This window comes from Budorcas taxicolor, chromosome 5 (genome assembly GCF_023091745.1).
Source record: "Budorcas taxicolor isolate Tak-1 chromosome 5, Takin1.1, whole genome shotgun sequence".
Classification (NCBI taxonomy): Eukaryota; Metazoa; Chordata; class Mammalia; order Artiodactyla; family Bovidae; genus Budorcas; species Budorcas taxicolor.
In genome coordinates this window covers 27,322,246-27,347,137 of record NC_068914.1, presented here as the reverse complement: position 1 = coordinate 27,347,137, position 24,892 = coordinate 27,322,246, and the positions used below count along the sequence as shown (strand labels likewise).

The following is a 24,892-nucleotide window of genomic DNA, read 5'->3' as shown; positions in this document are numbered from 1 at the left end:
CTTGTTTTTGTTGACTGTATAGAGCTTCTCCATTTGGCTGCAAAGAATATAATCAATGTGATTTCGGTGTTGCCCATCTGGTGACGTCCATGTGTAGAGTCTTCTCTTGTGTCGTTGGAAGAGGGTGTTTGGTATGACCAGTACGTTCTCTTGGCAAAACTCTATTAGCCTTTGCCCTGCTTCATTCCACATTCCAAGGCCAAATTTGCCTGTTATTCCAGGTGTTTCTTGACTTTCTACTTTTGCATTCCAGTCCCCTAGAATGAAAAGGACATCTTTTTTGGGTGTTAGTTTTAAAAGGTCTTGTAGGTCTTCATAGAACCGTTCAACTTCAGCTTCTTCAGTGTTACTGTTTGGAACATAGGCTTGGATTACTGTGATATCGAATGGTTTGCCTTGGAAACGAACAGAGATCAATCTATCGTTTCTGAGATTGCATCCAAGTACTGCATTTTGGACTCTTTTGTTGACCGTGATGGCTACTCCATTTCTTCTAAGGGATTCCTGCCCACAGTAGTAGATATAATGGCCATCTGAGTTAAATTCGGAGAAGGCAAGGGCACCCTACTCCAGTGTTCTTGCCTGGAGAATCCCAGGGACGGTGGAGCCTGGTAGGCTGCCGTCTATGGGGTCGCACAGAGTCGGACATGACTGAATCGACTTAGCAGCAGCAGCGCAGTTAAATTCATACATTCCAGTCCATTTTAGTACACTGATTCCTAGAATGTCGACGTTCACTCTTGCCATCTCCTGTCTGACCACTTCCAATTTGCCTTGATTCATGGACCTAACATTCCAGGTTCCTATGCAATATTGCTCTTTATGCATTGGACCTTGCTTCTATCACCAGTCACATCCACAACTGGGTATTGTTTTAGGTTTGGCTCCTTCCCTTCATTCTTTCTGGAGTTATTTCTCCACTGATCTCCTGTAGCATACTGGGTACCTACCAACCTGGGGAATTCCTCTTTCAGTATCCTATCATTTTGCCTTTTCATACTGTTCATGGGGTTCTCAAGGCAAGAATAGTGAGGGTTTGCCATTCCCTTCTCCAGTGGACCACATTCTGTCACACTGAAACCATAATCACAGAGAACTAGCCAATCTGATCACAGGGACTACAGCCTTGTCTAACTCAATGATACTAAGCCATGACAGAAGTTAAGTTAGATATTTAAAAATAAATACCATACAGTATTACTTATTTTGGGAATCTGGAAAAGTGGTACAAATGAACTTATTTACAACACAGATAAAGAAGCAGAAAATAATCTTATGGTTGCCAGGGGAAAACCAGGAGGAGGGATAAACTGAAATATTGGTATTGATGTATACACACCTACATAGAAAATAGATAACTAATAAGGACCTACTATATAGCACAGGGGACTCTACTCAATACACTGTAAATGACCTATATGGGAAAAGAATCTAAAAAAAGAGTGGATATACGTATATGTATAACTGATTCATTTTGCTGTATACCTGAAACTAACACAATGTGTAAATTAACTATACTTTCATACAAAAAATTTTTTTAAGTAAGAAATGCAAAGGAAAAATTTCTACTGAGAAAGGGCAGGAATCAGTGCTGGAATCAGCACTGGAGAAAATTAAGATGGAAATATTGCAAAGTTAGGTAATTTAACAGTTTGTCATCAATTTAATTTTTGAGAGAAGCAACTAAATTATATTAATCTTCCCAGCCTTAACCTTATGATTTAATATTAAAATTCTTTTTGGTACTTTAGACAATAGTCATATTCACTGGAAGCAGTAATTGTGTCATCAGTCCTCAGGGTCAAATACAGCTCATGTTATACCAAGCCTAAGGCTGAGTCTATACAAATTATTAGATAAATAATCTTCCTGTGAATCTGCAATGCTTAATTGTGGAGCCACCACGGGATTTCTAAATACGCTGATTTCAGTGATCATAATAATGGAGCTGATTGACTACAGAATCCCATCAGTTGCCAGGTCATCGGCCTTTATTACCACAGGAAAAATGAGTCAATTGAAAAAGGTCAATTTAGTCAGGCCACGTAAATACTGTTAACCGCTTTTTGGAAATTAGATTCTTATCATCAAACAAGAAAATACAGATGCACTGACTACAGTAACCAAGAAGTTCTATTATAATTGTCCTCTTAAACTTAAATGGTAAAGTTTCAATAGATTCATAAGTTACTGCCAACAGGTAACTTGGCTTTGGACTGAGAACCTTATTTCAAAGCTACTTTCTACTTTCAAAACTGATTCAAAGTGGATTCAGAGATAGGAAAAAGTTTAATTTTGCTTCCCAAATCTAGACTAGCAGTATGCCTATAAAGAAAAAAAAAAAATCCATGAATTTTTAATCTATGTTTTTTACCCATTAGGAAAAAAGTGAGCCATATAATTTTATGTACTAGCTAGACAAGTTCTATCTGATCTCTGAGTACAGGCTTTTCTTGTAAAACAGAAATAAGATACCTGTAAAACAGGGCTGACCTACCTGCTCTGCCTCCCTTAAAGGACTGCGATAGTAAAAATGAATACCCTGAAGGCTGTTTTCAAATCTAACTTGTTTTTTTTTTTTTACTTTATTTTACTTTACAATACTGTATTGGTTTTGCCATACATTGACATGAATCCACCACGGGTGTACATGCGTTCCCAAACATGAACCCCCCTCCCACCTCCCTCCCCACAACATCCCTCTGGATCATCCCCGTGCACCAGCCCCAAGCATGGAAACCTAACTTTTAAAATATCATTTGTTTGGATTACATTTTAATTTAGTTTATAGCTATCCATATTCCATTGTACAATATACAAGAAAAAAATTGGTAAGATTCCATTTTTATTACCTAACTACCTAGTGAAAATCAGGTTACACAAAATCATCTATGTATCAGAAGAGCTCTAGCCATAAGTATTTAACATGAGTAAAGCAAAACAATTAGTCAAAAACAAATTTGGGAACTTGCCTGGACTTTTCAAAAATGTCAAGTCATGATAAATTTTTTAAAAAATGGCAAGTGAAGGGTACAATTTAGATGAAAAGGAAACAAATGACATGGTGACCAGATGCAACCTGTGATCCTTGATGGAGTCTTGGATAAAACAAAAAATAAAAACTGGAACATTTTGGAGACAGTTGAGGCAATTTGCTCGGTATATTAGATAGTATTATTTCATCAACAATAAATTTATTGACTATGATAATAATATTACAGTTATGAAGGAAATGTCCTTGTTTTCAGGAGAAACATGCTAATACATTCTAGGAAAGAAATTTCATGCTGCTTGCTGCTTACTTTCAAATGGTTCAGAAAAAAAATATTTTTTAAGTATCTAGAGAGAAAGCAAATGTGGTAAAATGTAAAGGACAGATAAATAATCTAGGTGATGGGCATCAGGTTTTATTTTTCTATTCTTTCAACTTTTCTATACATCTGAAATTTAAAAAAAAACTCTGGAGGGAAGTGAACACTATGTTCAACAAAAAGTTGACAAACAAAGGAAAAATTACATCAATTTTCCAATAGTAAAAAGATACTTGCTTTAACCTAATTTTTAAATGAAAATAAATTCACTGTTATAATATTTGAGGTACATTATTTAAGAGCAACATTACTCTTTCTAATACAACAGATAAATTAAATGGACTTAATTATATAATAAAAGGTCTCACTAAAGGATTTCCTTTAAGAAAAAGTGGCATCATCTCTAAAAGCAGGGCAGAAACAGATCAAATGTCATTACTGGAAAGATCATAGAAATTAACTAAACCTTTATACACTAGCAGACCAGTATCTACATGTTTTTTCAGGTCATAGACATATATAACATTTTTTCTCAAAAGATAACTTAAAGGCAAGTAGAACATGTATATTACAGTTAACAGATGTGATGGCTCATGTTTTACTACACACTGAAGGCAAGCAAAGTTAAACAACTAGAAACAATTGACATTCATAGGAAGAAAACATGATCTTCTAATCTAGAAATGCTAATTTAATTCTAGAGTTGGAATGCTATAAAGAAGGAAGAAAAACTCTCTAATAAACCCTAGACTTGGAGGATAGACAAACTTAAGATGGTGAGATAAAATAAGTCTGCTTTAGACTGAAAAATTTTCGTGCAGATTTCTGGGTGAAAAATTTCAAACTAAAATGTTATAATCTCCTTTTTATCAAACCCGTATATTTACGTGTGTGTATTCTTCTGGCAGAAGGCTGAACAACTGTCCATCAATCCCATAAGAAACCAGAAAGTATACTCAGGAATTTATTTTTATGGGTTCATTTAAGCATTAACTAGAAAGAGCATATTACTGTAACATGATGTTTATATGATCTCTTAATTATACATTCATAAAAAATTTAAACCACCTGTTAACGTCAGGTCACGTTCTCTGCTTTAAGAGATCTATTTGCTGGTATAGATCTCCAATTATTACACTTAGAAAATATACAGTATTTCCTTTACCAGATAAGTTCCATAAATAGAAAAATAAGATTAAATTATCTTTATGAACTATTTTTAGCAGTTCTTCCCTTTTTTGTAAATAAGATGACAACAGTGTGAACTGTAATAGAAAATAATTTCATAAAATATTATATCTTTATCTTCAAAATAGCATTTTATTTACCTTGTTAATAGACACTATCAAAGCTGGTTCCACTTTAGCTTCGATTTCTTCTGGAGTGTAAAAACAATAGAGTTTACCCCCTCTTAAAACACAATACAACCTTCTCCAATGAATCAGACCTCCTACCATTTGCTGAAAAAGAAATATCAAGAAATTCTCAACTTTAAATCATTATTTATCATCTTAACTCTAAACTCAACAAAATACTTGAATTAACAGTTAGTTTTTAAAGATGTTAATATGATAGCTACCCAATTAATTTACCATACAATAAGTTAGTAGCCTAGAGTCAAAAAGTTAGTATCAGAGAAGAAATGTTTTGAATTCTCAAAAGTATTATGCATAAGGGAAGTAATGATTATCACATAACTCATACACGTAAAATCATAAATCAATGCAATTTAAGAGAAGCTAGCCTATTAAAAATTAGTGCTTGGAATTCCACAGCAATTCACTGAATGACTCAGGAAAATTATAAAAATAACTCAATATGCAAAATATAACTTTCCCTTACTGTTCTCAGAACACGGACTTCCCTGTATAAATGCAAATTTTCTTTCCTCTTAATGGAATCTTTTTTAAAAAGCTATTGATTCATTTAAGCCCATAATTAATTATTTACTGAATATAAATAACTATAGTTATAAATAAATAAGGAGTATGTTGCACAGAGGCAGCTTTGGAAGCCTAGAGGCCAAAACTGTGCTGAAAGCTGTCTTCTAGAAAGGTCTTTATGGGAAAGGTTTGAGAAGTCCTCATCAGTTTCCCCAAGTAGTCCTCTGTTAGCGATTATCCTGTTGCTGCTATTAATGAAGCAGAGGAACCTGGAGAGGCAGCTCCTTGGCCATCAAAATTGCATTAAGGCCCTTCCCCTTCCCACCTTATAACTCCCAGCCACAACTCCTATTCTATGTCTAACAATGAGGAAGCTGCCATTCAATAGATGATTTTATATAAATATAAAAAAAAGAAAATACTTCTCAATATCAAAAGGCCAAACAATTTGCCATTAAGATCTAAATTAGAGCTATAATTGTTGTAGGATATTTAAAGTCTTCTAACCTGCTCATTAAGAAATCCCGCAAATACATTCTCAGCCATACAGGTTGGTTGGGCGACTAGTCGGCAGCACATGTTACCATATAAGGGAAGCCAAAATGAAGATTCTTCTATTTAAATAAGAAAAAAGTCAAGGTATAAATATGTGTTTATTTAAGGTCATTATACATTTTATTTTTACAATTTTTTTTGCTTTATATAAGAACATATGTAAAGGTCCTTCCTACTCATATTACCATATTCAATGACAACATCAAATGAAAGAAACCAGTCAGGACAGGATGATATTAAACTAATAGTTTGTAGTAGTGGTCCCCTACATTTTTGGCACCAGGGACTGGTTTTGTGGAAGACAATTTTGCTACAGACTGGGAGGGTGGAATGGTTTCAGGATGATTCAAGCACATTACTTATATTGTGCATTTTACTTATATTATTATTATTACATTAACTCCACCTCAGGTCATCAGGCATTAGATTCTGGAGGTTGGGGATCCCTGGTTTATAGCATGCTATCACCTGGAATAGACATGGAACTTTTAGTCTCTTGACCTCTTTCTTGATCTTAAAACAATTAATCAATGGAGGTAGTTCAGGGCATATAAGTAAACTCAGGTAATTTAAAAACCATCCTAATAAAATGATTTTTGTATGTCACATACTCTGATTTTCATTATAGTAATTAGCAAATTGATCCTCTGAATAAAACACTTTAGAGCACAACTTAAAGAATTTAATAATAAACCTTTGGCCCTTCCCCTTCTCCCTTTCCTTACAGTTGTAAGCCATTAAGTGAAGCCCACCAAGATGGGGATCTGTGCCAGGAGTTGGGGGGAGGGGAACAGTAGTGGGCAGAGCTAGGTGCTGGAGCTGGGCAGGATAAGAAGGGTGAGTGAGAAAGCTTCCTGGCATGAGGCGGCAGAGCCTGAATGGGCTGAGGACGATGGATCACACGGGGAATCTAGAACCCAAGGGGAATTTCTTCTCAGCGGTTGGCCTGGTGTGGAGAGTTGGGGTCCAGGTAGAGCAAGGAGGGTATCTATGTGCAGTGGCTGCCCAAGTGAGGTGTCAGAATCCAAGGAGAGTAAGAGAAGTGTGCACATTTCAGGGGTGGTCCAGCCATGGGTGTCAGCTTGAGAGGAGTGAGGAAGCCATTCACACATCTGGTAAACCAGAGGAGTGCGTCAGAGTCCAGGAAGAAGGAAATCCAAGCACAGGGGCAGCTGGCTATGGGGTGTCAGAGCACAGGCAGGCTGACGAGGGTGTCCACACGGGGTAATGGGGGCAGGCAGGCGTGTGGAGTTAAAACCTGAGTGGGGTGAGGAAAGCAATTATGTGCAGAAGATGGGAAAATGGTTGCTTTTAAGGAGACTAATCAAAGAATAAAAACAGTAGATAATATAAAGATAATAGAAGACAGGTTTCTCACTATCAGAGAAAGGAAATACAAATATGCAGAATGAACTCTTCGGTATTGGTTTAGAACTAGATGTACTGGTATGAACTCATGGTTTTCAACATATAGGTATTAAGAAATCCATGACAAAAAATATATACATGTATGTCCACTAAGAGGGCCTAGGAAAAGTGACAACTAATGGTGACAGTCTAATAGTAATGAATTTACCTAAAGCTCCCATGTCTTCTAAATATTATTTCTATTAAAAAGAACCAGTCTTCTTTGGAGAAATGGCTGATTCCAGGACTGGGGCAGGTAAAGTACATGATGAGTCTGAAATATCTTGTCATGCCTGAAGCAAGGAAGTACTCAATGAATGAGGACATGGAAAAAGTCAGAGACCCATCTTGAATGTAACCCCACTGGCCAAAATGGAGACAATTTTAATCTCAAAATAAACAAGATATTAACAGATTATAATGCACTGAGTAAAACTATAAAACACAAATCCATGTCATTATATAAATAAATCGATGAATTAGTTGAAAGTCTAATAAATATTATACTTAGTTTCAAAGTATCCCCATCCCACACAAAAATTATATATTAATTACAAAAGGGGGAAACAAAAGGAGTAACTGTACAGTAGAGAAGCTTGACAGACACCCTAAAATCAAGCGATCAAAGTGAACATCATCAGTAATGGGATGACTCAAAATATGCCACCTGATAGAATGCAATGAGAACACAGCACTTCTGTGACATTTCTGCCAAAGATGCATATCCTGAGTCTTAGCACCAGAAAACATTCAACAAACCTAAACACAGAGAACTTCTACAAAATAACTATGGTATTTTAAAATGTCACAGTTACAAAAGCCAAGGAAAGACTGGAGAACTGATCCAGATTGAAAGAAACTAAAGCAGCATGATGATTAAATGCAGTAAGTGAATCTACACTGGATCCTTTGGTCATAGGGACGTTACTGGAAAAATACTTGAATAGTGTCTGTTTAATAGGAACAACAGTAATACCATTAATATTCATTTCCTGACGGATAGCTGTAATGATGTAGCTGGATATCTTTTAGCAGGAAATAGATACTAACATAGTTGAGAGTAATGAAGCATCAGATAAGCAACTTGCTCTTATATACTTCTTGAGGAAAACAAAAAGACCTTGATATTCAACTTTTAACTTTTCTATAAGCTTGCAACTGTTTAATAAAGTTCTTTCAAAAAACATTAAGATACTCCTCTAATGTGCAGGTGGGTATACAGCCTTTATAACTGTATGGAAGGAAAGCACTGTATAATTTTTTGTGTGTATCAGGGTATAAATAAAAATGCAACATATGGTCAGTCCTTTGTTCACACTGGACCACACAAAAAAAGATTTGTAAAGTTTTCACTGCACCTCTGTCGGTAAATGCCTATTAAATGACTAACCATTGGCTGTTACTATTATTAACCAAAAAGTAAGTTCAGAAAATAAAATACTTTTGGTAAAAATACAGTTATTTAAGATATATTTAATAGATGTAGCCAAGGTTTGGTACATCAGTTAAATGAGAAAGACCAGCCTAAATGAAGAGCATGTGTGTGGGTGCTAAGTTGCTTCAGTAGTGACCGATTTCTGTGCAACCCCATGGACTGTAGCCTGCCAGGCTCCTCTGTCCATGGGATTCTTCAGGCAAGAATACTGGAGCGGGTTGCCATACCCTCCTCCAGGGGGATCTTCCGGACCCAGGAATCGAACCTGAGTCTCTTACCTCTAACCTGCATTGGCAGGCAGGTTCTTTACCACTAGCACCACCTGAGGAGCCCAAATGAACAGCACAAAATAAAATAATTTTTATCAATTTACCTGCTCAAGATTCTACTGAAGAATAGCACACCACAAATTTTCTGGGCCTGTTCTTTTTTATTATTACCTTGTTAAAGCTGCTATCTTTTAGAAATGAAGGGCTTCATCTGAGAGAAATTAAGTGTATAAATACAATACAGGCAATGATTTTAAAATGCAGATATAAATAAATGAGAATCTCCTTTCTTAAAATAGCCAGGAAATGAAAGAAACATTATATAAAAGCATGGATCTAAGTAATATATCTGAAATCAAATTTGTGATTTATGAATTTAAAGTTTCAAAGTGAATTTCTTTACATACAAGACTTATGGATGACTTCTTTTTTAAGTTAGGATGTAACTCCTGAAGAAATAGAATCATAAGTGATTAGTTTTTCAGACCAGTTCATAAAGTTTGTTCAATCAACAATGTACCTGGAACCTAAACACCACATGTAACAGTTTCTCTAGCAAAATAACTTCAGATTTCATGGCACACCAAGAAAAATAATTCCTTCCTAGTTGCAGTCCTTGAAAACAGATATTCGATGTAAAATTCTTTGCTCTACAGATCACGTGCCACATAGGCCGCAATCAGCTGTTACTTCCCATGTAGATTTCTCTACAGCTCATGACCACTGGAGAATAAAGCACAGAACTACAGCTTCTTCTCTCTACTTTTAACAAGAAAGATGGCATCTATGCTGCTCACTTAACTTGCCCAAGTATAAACTCTCATTCTTAAAAATACTACCTATAAAGTACTAGGGCTGTTGTGAAATCAAATAAGAAAATGCATATATATGACATTTCTCACTGTATCTGGCATGTAACAGATGCTCCTTATAATTTTATATCCAGGGCACTCTCAGTCCCGAAGCCATATCCATTCCATTATTCAATGCTGTCTTTCCAGTCTTGTGCAACACATTTAATCAAAATACTTAATTCTTGTTTTCTAACCAAGGGTGATATTAGGACAAGATGAAATGAAACAGGAAGTGAAAGAACAGTTTGACTTTTCATTACTCCAAGATTTTATCTAATTCATCTGTAGTTTCAGATGGGGAACAAAATGGAGTTTTAAAATGACAGCGACAACAAAACAAAGGCAAGAGAAAGAATCCAGATAACATCTCAGTTCCATGTCAGTCAATCTTTACAACGTGGTTTCATTGTTTTATAAAAAGTATAAAAATTTCTTGATGACAAATACAAGCCTTAAGATACCATTTTGGCTTTTTCCTTCAACTAGTAAGAGAAATAAAGTTGAGTTATAAATTTCAAAAATCTTGTATATTCTCTTCATAGTATTTGGGAGACACTGACATAACTTTATTTAGGAAAACCTTATTAAACATAGATTTATTAACAAATAAATCAAAGGGTGACTTTTTCCTGCATAAAACTGTGTTTATTTTTAATTACACACTTTTTTCCCCAAAATATAATTGATTTACAAGATTTTCATTTACACACATTTACACACACATTTCTAGGAACATACTTATCACATCAAAAGAGTTTGGCATATAGGCTAGTGTTCTTAAATTTTCTCCAGTGGAAGCTACAAGTTCGGCTGTAAACCATTTTGGGGTGTTACTGCTGTAAGCACAGGTCTTTTCGTAGTCTTTAATATCCTACTCAGGCTTCCCAGGTGGTACTAGTGCCAGTGCAGGAGACGTAAGAGATGTGGGTTCAATCCCTGGGTCAAGAAGATCCTCTGGAGGAGAGCATGGCCACTCACTCCAGTGTTCTTTCCTGGAGAACCCATGGACAGAAGAGCCTGGTGGGCAACAGTCCACAGGGGCACAAAGACATGTGAGGACATGACTGAGGCGACTTAGCGTGAATGCTCAATATGCTAATCTCTATTGTGTTTCTCTTAGAAAGAAATATACCACATAGTTCTCATGCTTATTTGCTCATGCACATTTTATTAAAGGAGAATCTAGTAATATCTTAAAGAACACTAACGACAAGGGACACTGATGAAATTGATGCTTTCTTTGTGAATTTCATTCATTTCAACGGTCTTTCCGATGATTTAGCTGAAAGAGTAGGATCTTTCATCATCAATTCCATTATTAACAAATCAATAGTATTTTGAATTTTCAGGTGCTTTATCAGTTAATAATATATGCCTGACCAGACACATAGCAGAAAAAGCACTGCCTGTCTTGGATTATTTAAAGTCTGGCTTGAACACTAGCTAGCTACATAATCTGGCACATTACATTCTCTAAGCTGTATTTTATTCATCTGTAAAATGTAAATGATAACAAAATAAGGAACTTGGAAAGGTCACAGAGTTAGCCAGTGGTAGAACTAGAATACGAATCCATGGCTGATGGCTCCACAGTCTCCATTATTAATCACTTCATTGTAATGCTCCCTAATAACTATATCTCACAGAGGCTAAAAATAAAAACTGCTTTAGCATAAGAACATGTAATAGGATACCCTACTCTCAACAGATTTTGGGGAGAACAATACAGTATTGTTAACCTATGTCACATGTTGTACAGCAGATCTCTAGAACTTCTTTACCTTAACGGAAGCTTTATACCAGTTTATTAGCACCCCATTTCTCTTCTTCCAAACCCCTAGTCACTGCCATAGTAACTCACATAGTAAACTATGCTCTACTTCTAACAGTCTGTCTATTTCACACACTTCATATAAGTGGAATCAGGTAGTATTTGTCCTTCTGTGACTGGCTGTTTCAGTTAGCATAATGTCAAAGATCATTCATGAGGTCACATATTACAAATTTTCTTTCTCAAGGCTGAATATGTCTACACAACAGGCACTCAATATATGGTGATAACATCAATAATTCTAGAGAACTGACACAAAATGGAATTAAAACTTAATTTGCCAAGTTTTCCGATTTGCCAACTGATAATGCTAATACTATTTATTACAAACTTGAAGTTGTGGGCGAAAGAAAGCTCAACTGAATTGTTCAGACCAATCGTCCCACTGAAAACTACTATAAAATGCTGAACCAAATCTATTTTAAAAACTTTAGCACAACAAAGAGGTAACAAACTAAAAGAAACTACCAGTACAAATCTGATAAATGAGAACCAGTAAGTTAAATGAGCACAGAATCTGTCTTGAGAGCATTTGCTAATCCCACCAAATCCAATTTATGATTTAAAGATCCTGCAAGATGAGGGAAGTAGACCAGAAATCAGTCTAGGACTTCAACAACATAGGCAGATTAATGGGAGGATTCCTCATATTAAGCTGATAGCCCAAAGGAATCACCAACTGGGTAGTGAAAGTGAAGTTGCTCAGTCGTGTCCAGCTCTTTGTGACCCCGTGGACTGTAGCCTACCAGGCTTCTCTGTCCATGGGATTTTCCAGGCAAGAAAACTGGAATGGGTTGCCATTTCCTTCCATAAATAAACCAGTCTAACTGCCCAGGATTCCCACTGCCTAGAAATGGGGATGAAGGGATCCAGAGAAACTCAGACATGGTCTTTGGATAAAGTGAGCCTAGTCTCTCCGAGTTCCTACCAGAAGCAAATACTAAGCATTAATTTATTCTGCTATGTAAACAGTCAATTATAATGACAAGTACATGAAAATAACTATACATGAAGAAACTGAGTGGTAACCAGTTACAAAAAAACAAATAGAAACTGAAAGAAAGACTTCACATATCTGAATTATTAGCCATAGACTATAAAATAGCTATACTCACTCTTTTAATAAAAACCTGAAAGAATATTAACAGTGCATGCAGGGAATATAAAGTGGCATAACAGATTTGAGAAAAAAATCAAACAGAACTTCTAGAAATAACAAGTACAATAAATGAAATAAAGAACTTGGTATACAGATACAACAGCAGATCAGACAGAGCTGCAAAGAGAATAAAGGAAATAAAAGAATGCATTAAAAATTCTAGGAAAAGTAGCAAAGACAGAAAAAAAAGATGAGGAATAGATCATAAATGATAATAAAAAGAGAGAACACAGTCAGAAAGATTAACATAGATTTAATAAGAATGCTAGAGGAAGAAAGGCAAGAGAATGGACCAGAGGCTGTCTGAATAGACAAGATTTTGTCCAGAATAATGAAAGACATCAATCAGCATTAAGAAGTTCAAGATTTCCAAAAGCATCATAAATAAAACTAAATTCTTCACGTATAGCATGGTGAAGCTTCAGAAAACCAAAGACAAAGAAAAAAATGAAAAGTTACCGTCACAGAAGCAACATGCTGACAAATGATTTTTAATAGCCAGTTCAAGACCCTGATGGCTCAGTTGGTAAAGAAAGTGAAAGTGAAGTCGCTCAGTCGTGTCCGACTCTTTGCGACCCTGTGGACTGTAGCCTACAAGACTCCTCCGTTCATGGGATTCTCCAGGCAAGAATACTGGAGTGGGTTGCCATTTCCTTCTCCAGGGGATCTTCCCAACCCAGGGATCGAACCCAGGTCTCCCGCATTGGAGGCAGATGCTTTAACCTCTGAGCAGTTGGTAAAGAATCCACCTGCAATGCAGGAGACCCCGGTTAAATTCCTGGGTTGGGAAGATCCCCTGGAGAAGGGAAAGGCTACCCACTCCAGTATTCTGGCCTGGAGAATTCCATGGACTGTATAGTCCACGGGGTCACAAAGAGCTGGACATGACTGAGCCACTTTCACTTTCACTTTTCACAGGACACCAGAAGGTAGTGGAATTACAGCTTTAATATTCATAAAGAAAAATATTAAAGAGCCAAACTTCTACACCATGTAAAAAATGCCTTTTAAGAGTGAAGCTAAACAAAGTCATCTTCAGACAAACACAAAGAACCAAGAGGTATGATACTAACATAACATACTAAAATAAATTCTAAGGATTATACTTTAAGCAGGAGGAAAATGATCCCAGATGTAATAAGGTATTATATAACACACAAGGATTTTTAACCTCTGAGCCACCAAGGAAGCCCCATTCATATCATAATTATCTGTTAAACTGCACATTTACATTTTATGAACTTTTGTCTATTTTTAATGTAATATTTTAGTGTGATATTTCAAAAATGTAGAGAGTCATCTCTCTTTACAGCAAAAAGTATAAGGCAGTATATGATTTTATATATTCTACCTTGAAAATGAAAAAAATAAATAATCCAAATCATATTTCCAATCTACTTTACCAACACTACTGTATATTTTTCATCACAGCTAAAAGTAATCTGGGAGTGTGGAGAGTGCTTATGCTAAGTTTCATAAATCTTCCTAATCACTCCCATCCCTTCTTCACCCTGCTATCTATTTCTTTTCAACAAATTATAACTACCAATTGTCATCTAGAGAAAAATGTTTAAGATTTTTTTTTCAGATTTTATTTATTTAGTTTTTTACTTTACAATATTGTATCGGTTTTGCCATACATCAACATGAATCTGCCATGGGTGTACATGTGTCCCCAATCCTGAAACCCCCTCCCACCTCCCTTCCCATACCATCCCTCTGGGTCATCCATATGATTATCTCAATAGATGCAGAGAAAGCCTTTGACAAAATTCAACATCCATTTATGATAAAAACTCTCCAGAAAGCAGGAATAGAAGGAACATACCTCAACATAATAAAAGCTATATATGACAAACCCACAGCAAACATTATCCTCAATGGTGAAAAATTGAAAGCATTTCCCCTAAAGTCAGGAACAAGGCAAGGGTGCCCACTTTCACCACTACTATTCAACATAGTTTTGGAAGTTTTGGCCACAGCAATCAGAGCAGAAAAAGAAATAAAAGGAATCCAAATTGGAAAAGAAGAAGTAAAACTCTCACTGTTTGCAGGTGACATGATCCTCTACATAGAAAACCCTAAAGACTCCACCAGAAAATTACTAGAGCTAATCAATGAATATAGTAAAGTTGCAGGATATAAAATCAACACACAGAAATCCCTTGCATGCTATACACTAATAATGAGAAAACAGAAAAAGAAATTAAGGAAACAATTCCATTCATCATTGCAACAAAAAGAATAAAATACTTAGGAATATACCTACCTAAAGAAAATAAAGACCTATATATAGAAAACTATAAAACACTGATGAAAGAAATCAAAGAAGACACTAATAGATGGAGAAATATACCATGTTCATGGATCGGAAGAATCAATATAGTGAAAATGAGTATACTACTCAAAGCAATCTACAGATTCAATGCAATCCCTATCAAGCTACCAGCCATATTTTTCACAGAGCTAGAACAAAGAATTTCACGATTTGTATGGAAATACAAAAAACCTCAAATAGCCAAAGCAATCTTGAGAAAGAAGAATGGAACTGGAGGAATCAACCTGCCTGACTTCAGACTCTCCTACAAAGCCACAGTCATCAAGACAGTATGGTACTGGCACAAAGACAGAAATATAGATCAATGGAACAAAACAGAAAGCCCACAGAATAATCCACACACATATGGACACCTTATCTTCAACAAAGGAGGCAAGAATATACAATGGAGAAAAGACAATCTCTTTAACAAGTGGTGCTGGGAAAACTGGTCAACCACTTGTAAACGAATGAAACTAGATCACTTCCTAACACCATACACAAAAATAAACTCAAAATGGATTAAAGATCTAAACGTAAGACCAGAAACTATAAAACTCGTAGAGGAGAACATAGGCAAAACACTCTGCGACATAAATCACAGCAGGATCCTCTATGATCCACCTCCCAGAATACTGGAAATAAAAGCAAAAATAAACAAATGGGATTTAATTAAAATTAAAAGCTTCTGCACAACAAAGGAAACTATAAGCAAGGTGAAAAGACAGCCTTCAGAATGGGAGAAAATAACAGCAAATGAAGCAACTGACAACTAATCTCAAAAATATACAACTAACTCCTGCAGCTCAATTCCAGAAAAATAAAAGACTCAATCAAAAAACAGGCCAAAGAACTAAATAGACATTTCTCCAAAGACATACAGATGGCTAACAAATACATGAAAAGATGCTCAGCATCACTCATTATCAGAGAAATGCAAATCAAAATCACAATGAGGTACCATTTCACGCCAGTCAGAATGGCTGCGATCCAAAAGTCTACAGGCAATAAATGCTGGAGAGAGTGTGGAGAAAAGGGAACCCTTTTACACTGTTGGTGGGAATGCAAACTAGTACAGCCACTATGGAGAACAGTGTGGAGATTCCTTAAAAAACTGGAAATAGAACTGCCTTACGACCCAGCAATCCCACTGCTGGGCATACACACTGAGGAAACCAGAATTGAAAGAGACACATGTACCCCAGTGTTCATCACAGCACTGTTTATAATAGCCAGGACATGGAAGCAACCTAGATGTCCATCAGCAGATGAATGGATAAGAAAGCTGTGGTACATATACACAATGGAGTATTACTCAGCCATTAAAAAGAATACATTTGAATCAGTTCTAATGAGATGGATGAAACTGGAGCTGATTATACAGAGTGAAGTAAGCCAGAAAGAAAAACACCAATACAATATTCTAATGCATATATATGGAATTTAGAAAGATGGTAACGATAACCCTGTATGCGAGACAGCAAAAGAGACACAGATGTATAGAACTGTCTTTTGGACTCTGTGGGAGAGGGAGGGGGTGGGATGATTTGGGAGAATGGCACTGAAACATGTATAATATCATATAAGAAACGAATCGCCAGTCTAGTTTCGATGCAGGTGCACTGGAATGTTTAAGATTAATTTAGCCCCACTTTTCCCTTGGAGAAGGCAATGGCACCCCACTCCAGTACTCTTGCCTGGAAAATCTCATGGATGGAGGAGCCTGGTAGGCTGCAGTCCGTGGAGTAACTAGGTAAATGACTGAGCAACTTCACTTTTACTTTTCACTTTCATGCATTGGAGAAGGAAATGGCAACCCACTCCAGTGTTCTTGCCTGGAGAATCCCAGGGACGGGGGAGCCTGGTGGGCTGCCGTCTCTGGGGTCGCACAGAGTCGGATGCAACTGAGCGACTTCACTTTCACTTTTCCCTTATATCCTCTGCTTTCTACTGATAGATAGGTTGGTTTCCTCAATTACAAATTCAAAAATAAGATAGGGCTTTGACAACTATTAACAGAAGAGTGGTGAAGTCACTCATTTCAAGTCAAAGAAAAGGATTCAGAAAATGCAAAACCTTTCTGTTCTTAACAAGCAAGCCTCACAAACAAATCTCTAGCACACAGGAGACAGAGAGAAAAATAAACTTTTCACTTTTGGGGAAAAGGGACAGACATATTTGAAAGAATCCACAGAATCACTCATGCCTATCTCATATAAGCCAACAGTCACTTCAGAGGAACATATTAAAATTAGCAATTATTACTGTCACGACAGATATATTGACATAACATGTATAATAAGTAAAATAAATACTGTACTTACCATTCCCATTAACAGAGAGATTATGAGTCTTGAAGCTATCCTCAGCACTTTCCAAGCTCAGGGTAGTATGAGCTAGCAAACTGTACTTCGCACCACTAATAGTGAGAAAAAAGACAGGTGTTAAGAATTTTAGTATATTTTCTACTACATAAAATATTTAGATGTTCAACAACAACAAAATAAACAACCTGATTTAAAAATGGGCAAAGGTCTTGAATAGACATTTCTTCAAAGAAAATATACAAATGGCCAATAAAAATATGAAGAGATACTCAAGAACATTAATAATTAGGAAAACAAAAATCAAAACCACTTCACATCCATTAAAACGACCATTATTAAAAAAAACAAAACAAAACAGAAAGCAACAAGTTATTGGCAAGGATGTGGACAAATTGGAATCATTCTGCATTGCTGATGGAAATGTAAAATGTTAACCACTATGGAAAACAGTATGGTCATTCTTTGAAAAATAAAATAGAATTACCATGTAAAGTCTGATGAGAATTTTTATTAACTGGGCCAGGTGATATGTTTCATAAATCTTCTTTGTCTCTTACTATATATGTAATAAAATAAACATTACAAAAAATACGTATACATGTAGCAATAATGCAATGCATGCATGCGCTTCATTAATAAATAATGGCACACTCCACAGAATGTTGTTCCCTGGGTGAAGGCGTCTTGGTTTTGGATTTTTCAGTTTTACTGAAAAACAATTGCCATACATTACTGTATAAGTTAAAGATTTAGAGCACTTGATTTTATTGGTTTGATTTATCTGGACAGAGAAGCCTCGTGGGCCACAGTCTAAGGAGTCTCAAAGAGTTGGACACAACTCAGCAACTGAGCGTGCATATCATGGTTTTCAATATACAAGCATCATAGACAAGAGATATATCTTACTAGCCAATGTTTTTTTGTCAGTGTTTTCATAAGAAAATGGATGCTTGTCTCCAAAACTTGACCAAAAACAAAACTTTAACAAAACAACTCGTAAGTACATTTTTAAGTTACATTCTGAATACGACTGATGTAATTCAGACTTCTATTCAGACTATTGGGAAGGTTGCTAGGGCAAAGACATACTGTGAGAACCTCATTTTCAGTGTGGGCATTCTCTGCTATTCTTCACTTGTCCTAACAAATTTCTATAGTGAGTTTCATTATTAGCTCTTATTTTTCCCTATTGTTACATAATAAGTGCCCCTCAAAAGTTGAGGAAGTATTTTTTTTTAATGGTGAAGAATAAAAGCAATTGAGAACAGCAATTATAATAGAAGAGCAAGTATTACTACACCCAAAATTGCCTATTAACAATCATATGAATGCTTGGTGATGGGGCACAACATTTAAGCACTATCTCAACATAAGAACTGGTCATTGATACATGGATTTTATGCAACTACAATTTTTCCAATGGTAAATAGACTCACTATTAGTGTTTTAGTGCAAAATGTGTTATTTTCAGGAACAGATTATTGACAAGAGGTGGATAAGTGATGCGAGAGAGTGACACTAGGTGCATCTGACACACAACAAGGCCGTCAGTGCGGCAGGATCACAGTGACAGAGAGGGAGACACAATGTCTACCAGCTGAGTACAGGTGGACACCATACACTGCAGGAGGGCATGCCTTGTAGGGCATGATGAGGCCCCTGGATTTTATTCTGAGTGAGACAGGAGGCAAGTGGTAGGTTTTGAGCAGAGGCATGTGCTATGATGTGACTTGTATTTTTTAATGATCCCTCTGGCTGCCATGTAGACAAAAGACCACAGAGGCCAAGAGAGAAATGGAGATGCCAACCAGAAAGCTACTGCACCTCACCAGTCAAGAGCTGATGCAGGCCTGGAATAGGGTGGTAGTTGCTGGGATGGTGAGAAGTGGTAAGATTTTTGATATATTCTAGAGTTGACCCAATGTGGACACAGGATGCAAAAGAAAGGAAAGAATCAAGGACAACTCCAAAGAGTTTGGCCTGAGCAGCTAGAAAAAGCAAACTCTTACTAACTGCAAAGAGGCTGACTGATAAAAGAAGGGATATGGGAAGTAAAAATTTAGTTTTGAACAGATTAGGTTTGAGACTGGGTTGTAGGGTAGGCAGGTGGATAATGAATCTGGAGTTATGAGAGAAAAAAGTATTAAAGAATGAAATTTGGGAGTTACCAATATATAAATGATATTTAATGAAAGTTAGTTACATAAAATGTGACAACTGAGTATTTGGACACAAGTACTCCATCATTTCAGATTAAGTTGAAGCGCAATGAACAAAGGAGACAGGCAAAGAACAAACAGTCACTGAGGCAGAAGAAAAATCACAAAAGTGGTATCCAAGGAAGCCAAGTTCAACAAGTGTTTCAAGGAGAGTGATCAACTGTGCTGAATACTGAAAATTCCAGGAGGAGGAACACTGATAAATGACCTTGGTATCTGGCAACATGTAGATCACTGCTGACCTCAATAACAGCAGTTTCTATAGGATGGGATAGAAGTTAACATGGTGAAACCTGACTGAACTGGTTCAAGAGAATGGGAGGACAGGAAGTGGAGACAGAGTATGTAAAAACTTTGTTGTAAAGGACAGCTGTGCAATGGGGCAGGAGAAATGCAAGGCACTTCAGCATGTTTATGTGTTTGGAATGATGCAGTAGAAGAGAAACTGATGATAGAGAAGGGGGGGCATGTGCAGGAGCCAACTTTTGAGAACTTGAGAAGATGACCGAATGCACAGGCGGGTGGTCTCAGACGGAGTAAGAGCAGTTCAAAAGGAAGGAAAGCAGCAAATGAAGATATAAATGCAGGTAGGCTGATAGATTTGGTTGACGGAGGATACGCAAGTTCTCTTCTGATTACTTCGGCATCATCAATGCTGTATCAAATGAAGTCATCAGCTTTGATTATAAAGACCTCTGTCAGCAAAGTGATGTCTCTGCTTTTTAATACGCTGTCTAGGTTTGTCACTGCTTTCCTTCCAGGGATCAAGTGTCTAAATTTTAAAGTTATGGTTTTTCAGTAGTCACATATAGATGTGAAAGTTGAACCATAAAGAAGGCTGACTGCCAAAGAATTAATGCTTTCAAACTGTGTGCTGGAGAAGACTCTTCAGAGTACCATGGACTGCAAGGAGATCAAGCCAGTCAATCCTAAAGAAAATCATCCCTGAATATTCATTTGAAGGACTGTTGCTGAAGCTTCAATACTTTGGCTACCTAATGCAAACAGCCAATTCACTAGAAAAGACCCTGTTGCTGGGAAAGATTGAAGGCAAAAGAAGAAGGGGTAAGAGGGAATGTGATGGTTAGATAGCATCTCCAACTTAATGGATACGCATCTGAGCAAACTCCAGGAGATAGTGGAGCACACAGGAGCTTGAAGTGTACGTTCATGGGATCACAAAGAGTCCGACACGACTCAGCAACTAAACAACAACAACAACGTTAGCTTTGAATAAGGAGTGGAAAACGAGGTTCTATAAGAGAGAGTAGTGTAATGTGAAATACTAATTCTGACGAGAGGTAAAGTGAAAGGCTGTGGACACTTAGGACGACTGCTCATACTGGAACTCACTTAAGATCAGTGATCCTTCTGAAGTGAGACCAGACAGTATTATTATTCTCACTTCCTCATCTATTCCTCATGAGTGCAGGTGCAGAGGAGCTAAAGGAAGGATTTAACCAAACCAGTCCATCCTGAAGGAAATCAGTCCTGAATATTCACTGGAAGGACTGATGCTGCAGCTTAAATGCCAATACTTTGGGCCATCTGATGCAAAGAACTGACTCACTGGAAAAGACCCTGATGCTGGGAAAGACTGAAGGCAGGATTACAAGAGGACGAGATGGTTGGATGGCATCACCGACTCGATGGACTTGAGTTTGAGTAAGCTCCGGGAGTTGGTGATAGACAGGGAAGCCTGGCGTGAAGCAGTCCATGGAGTCACAAATGTCGGACATGACTGAGTGACTGAACTGAACTGAAGTTTCTCCAAGGTAAGTATAACAAAAGGAGAAAATAATAGAAAATAATAAAATGGTACATCAAGGAATTTAAGCTAATTAGAGTCAGAATATTGAACAGAGAAAGCTGGAAATGTGGGAGGTGGTAGATATCATTGAATATTACTACACAGACCATATGCAATTATTAGTAATGACAAGATCTAGGGTACAACTGTGGGATGGATGGCTAAAACAGGCACAAGATCACCAGAGGCAAGGAAGTCATGAATCTTAGAGGTCAAGGTATTAGATGAAAAGTCTGCATGTATTTTAAATTCATCAAGAAATATTATCTGAAATGGTAAGAGGCAGAGACTGGGAGAGAAAGAGAATGAAGATACTTCGGTGTTTTACTTTTAGGAGTGATGTAATTTATTCTTACTGACCACTAAAAGTATTAAAGTATTCTTCACTTCAGGAATAGCATCATTTCCATACACAATGAAATATGAAATACTGCTTTTAGTATACACGGGAAGTAGCTATGTTACAGGCTGTGTATTTGTACCAAGTGCATTGCAGAGGTGGCAACCTATGTGGCAAAATAGGCTAAAATTGTGTGATGACCCAAATATATGTTGAATTTTTTTCTCAGGCCTTATAAAACAATTGTGGCTAAGACATTTTTTCCTCAACTATTTGAGATAAACATGTAATACATTTGCTTCTGTTTCCAATGAATTACACATCTTAAAATAACAATACAAAAAAGTTATTGATAACCTCCCCTAAGAAGAAAGTATGATAGAACCAATTGATAGATAATGTGGTCATTAAAATGATCATATAAAGACTCTCTAATAACTCAAGGAAAAAACTGTGTGTGTGTACATAGATACATACACATATATATGAATGTATAGCATAATTATGAATATATATATCTCACAAAGCTAGTTACTTTAAAACCTGGAGGTAAAACATCAGTTCAAAATATAAAAAGTATACACAAGCTGGAATCAAGATTGCTGGGAAAAATATCAATAATCTCAGATATGCAGATGATACCACCCTCATGGCAAAGTGAAAAAGAACTAAAGAGCCTCTTGATGAAAGTGAAAGAGGAGAGTGAAAAAGTTGGCTTAAAACTCAATATTCAGAAAACTAAGATCATGGCATCTGGTCCCATCAATTCATGACAAATAGATGGGAAAACAATGAGATACTTTATTTTGGGGGGCTCCAAAATCACTACAGATGGTGACTGCAGCCATGAAATTAAAAGACACTTGCTCCTTGGAAGAAAAGCTATGACCAATCTAGAAAACATATTAAAAAGCAGAGAAATTACTTTGCCAGAAAAAGGTTCATCTAGTCAAAGCTATGGTTTTTCCAGAAGTCATGTATGGATGTGAGAGTTGGACTATAAAGAAAGGTGAGTGCCGAAGAATTGATGCTTTTGAACAGTGGTGCTGGAGAAGACTCTTGAGAGCCCCCTGGACTTCAGGGAGATCCAACCAGCCAATACTAAAGGAAATCAGTCCTGAATGTTCATTGGGAGGACTGATGCTGAAGCTGAAACTCCAATACTTTGGCCACCTGATGTGAAGAACTGACTCATTGGAAAAGACCCTAATGTTGGGAAAGAATGAAGGCAGGAACAGAATGGAACAACAGAGGATGAGGTGGTTGGAGAGCATTACCAACTCGATGGACATGAGCTTGAGCAAGCTCTGGGAGCTGGTGATGGACAGGGAGGCCTGGCGTGCTGCAGTCCATGGTGTCACAAAGAGTCGGACACGACTGAGAGAGTGAACTGAACTGATTTGATCTATAAAGTGAAAGTAACTCAGGCATGTCTGACTCTTTGTGACCCCATGGACTATACAGTCTATGGAATTCTCCAGGTCAGAATACTGGGGTAGGTAGCCTTTCCCTTCTCCAGGGGATCTTCCCAACCAAGGGATCACACCCAGGTCTCCCGCATTGCAGGCAGATTCTTTACCAGCTGAGCGACAAAGGAAACCCAAGAACAATGGAGTGGGTAGCCTATCCTTTCTCTAGCAGATCTTCCTGTCCCAGGAATCGAACTGGGGTCTCCTGCATTGCAGGCGGATTCTTTACCAACTGAGCAATCAGGGAAGCCCAACTGATCTATAATAAACTGCATACATTTTTTTCTCTTTCTAGGTTCTATTTCTAAAGTTTATATTACTTTTATAATGAAATAACTGGGTTTCCCCAATGGCTCAGCAGGTAAAGAATCCACCTGCAATGCAGGAGACCCAAGAGATGCAGGTCTGATCCCTGGGTCAGGAAGATTCCCTGGAGGAGGAAATCGCAAACTGCTCCAGTATTCTTGCCTGAAAAATCCCATGGAGAAAGGAGTTTGGCAGGCTACAGTCTGAGTAGGACACCACTGAGCGACTAAGCACACACACAATGAATTAAACAATGTTGCAGGATCTGTGAAGTAGCAGGATGAAAACCCTCCCCTAAAAATCAAAACATGCAAAGCATTATAATACTACATCTACCTATGTGCAGTTTAACTGACTTGCCTGTAGCTAGCAAGTAGTACACTGGAAACAGAATCCCACTATACTATACTTACTACCACTACCCTTTATACTTCATTAATAATTTAATTAAGGTACTTGTCTATTAAAATAGATAAATACTATCTTTTACTACTGCAAGAATTTTGAGTGCAGTAGACATGGCATACTAACCTTTAAATCCAAAGTAGCACATGATACAACGGCTGAATAATCATTTCTAAAATGATTAAATGAATAAATAAAATTATACCCCATAGCTGAGTAATTCCTTAGTTAATCTTGAACACTGTATCATCTTTCACACTACCAAACCATCAACTTCACTGTTCCTCAAAACATGAATAATCCATTTATTCTGCACAAAGATATTTGCTTTATAACTTTAATTTAAAATGTAGTATAACGGCTTATTTTTTAGTTAATATTTAGTTAATTTTTAGTTAATACTTTTCTTTCAAGTAAATAATCACTCTCAGTTTTACTAGTTTCCACAAGATAATTGTTTAAAATAACATATATTTATACAATGAAGAATAATGTACTAATTGGTTCTCAAGGTACATAAAATAGTTAATTCAGCTATTAGAAACACTGGGAAAAATCTAGTTACAGGAATTTCAGTAAGCTAAATTCCACAAATAAAACGAATAAATGAATCACACCAGGGAGCATGCTAAGAATTACCAAAAATGTTCACTGTCTTCTTTCAGATCAAACAATACTTTATGATGATATTTCAAGTTACTTCATTTTTAAACCATGACTAATTACAATGCCAATGCTTCCAAAATCAACAATGATCTCACTTTTAAAGCATTCTTGTCAGGATAACATTTTCTTACTAAAACATTACACTCATTCTTTTAAGCCAACCCTAATATTGAGTTCCCAAAAGTTTAATCAGCTACATTTTTTTTAACAAATAGGCCAATTGTTGTAGCATTTGATGCAGCAAGGGTTCCAAAAACATTATGAAAAAATAAATGACTACCTTAAATGGAAGTCTGAAAAAAAAATGTACTCTTCTGTAAGGAAGAACA

The 24,892-nt window shown here is 36.7% G+C and overlaps 1 protein-coding gene across 1 annotated transcript in view; it reads right to left on the bottom strand.

Annotated features, from left to right (window-relative positions):
• The window catches only part of RTKN2 (rhotekin 2), a 127,506-nt gene that overhangs the window by 33,769 nt on the left and 68,845 nt on the right, over positions 1-24,892 (bottom strand). The window contains exons 7-9 of the mRNA XM_052641142.1: positions 17,346-17,440; positions 5,702-5,808; positions 4,640-4,771 (exon numbers count right to left, since the gene is read on the bottom strand). Coding sequence (XP_052497102.1) covers positions 4,640-4,771; positions 5,702-5,808; positions 17,346-17,440 — 334 coding nt within the window. The remainder of the gene's footprint in view (positions 1-4,639; positions 4,772-5,701; positions 5,809-17,345; positions 17,441-24,892) is intronic.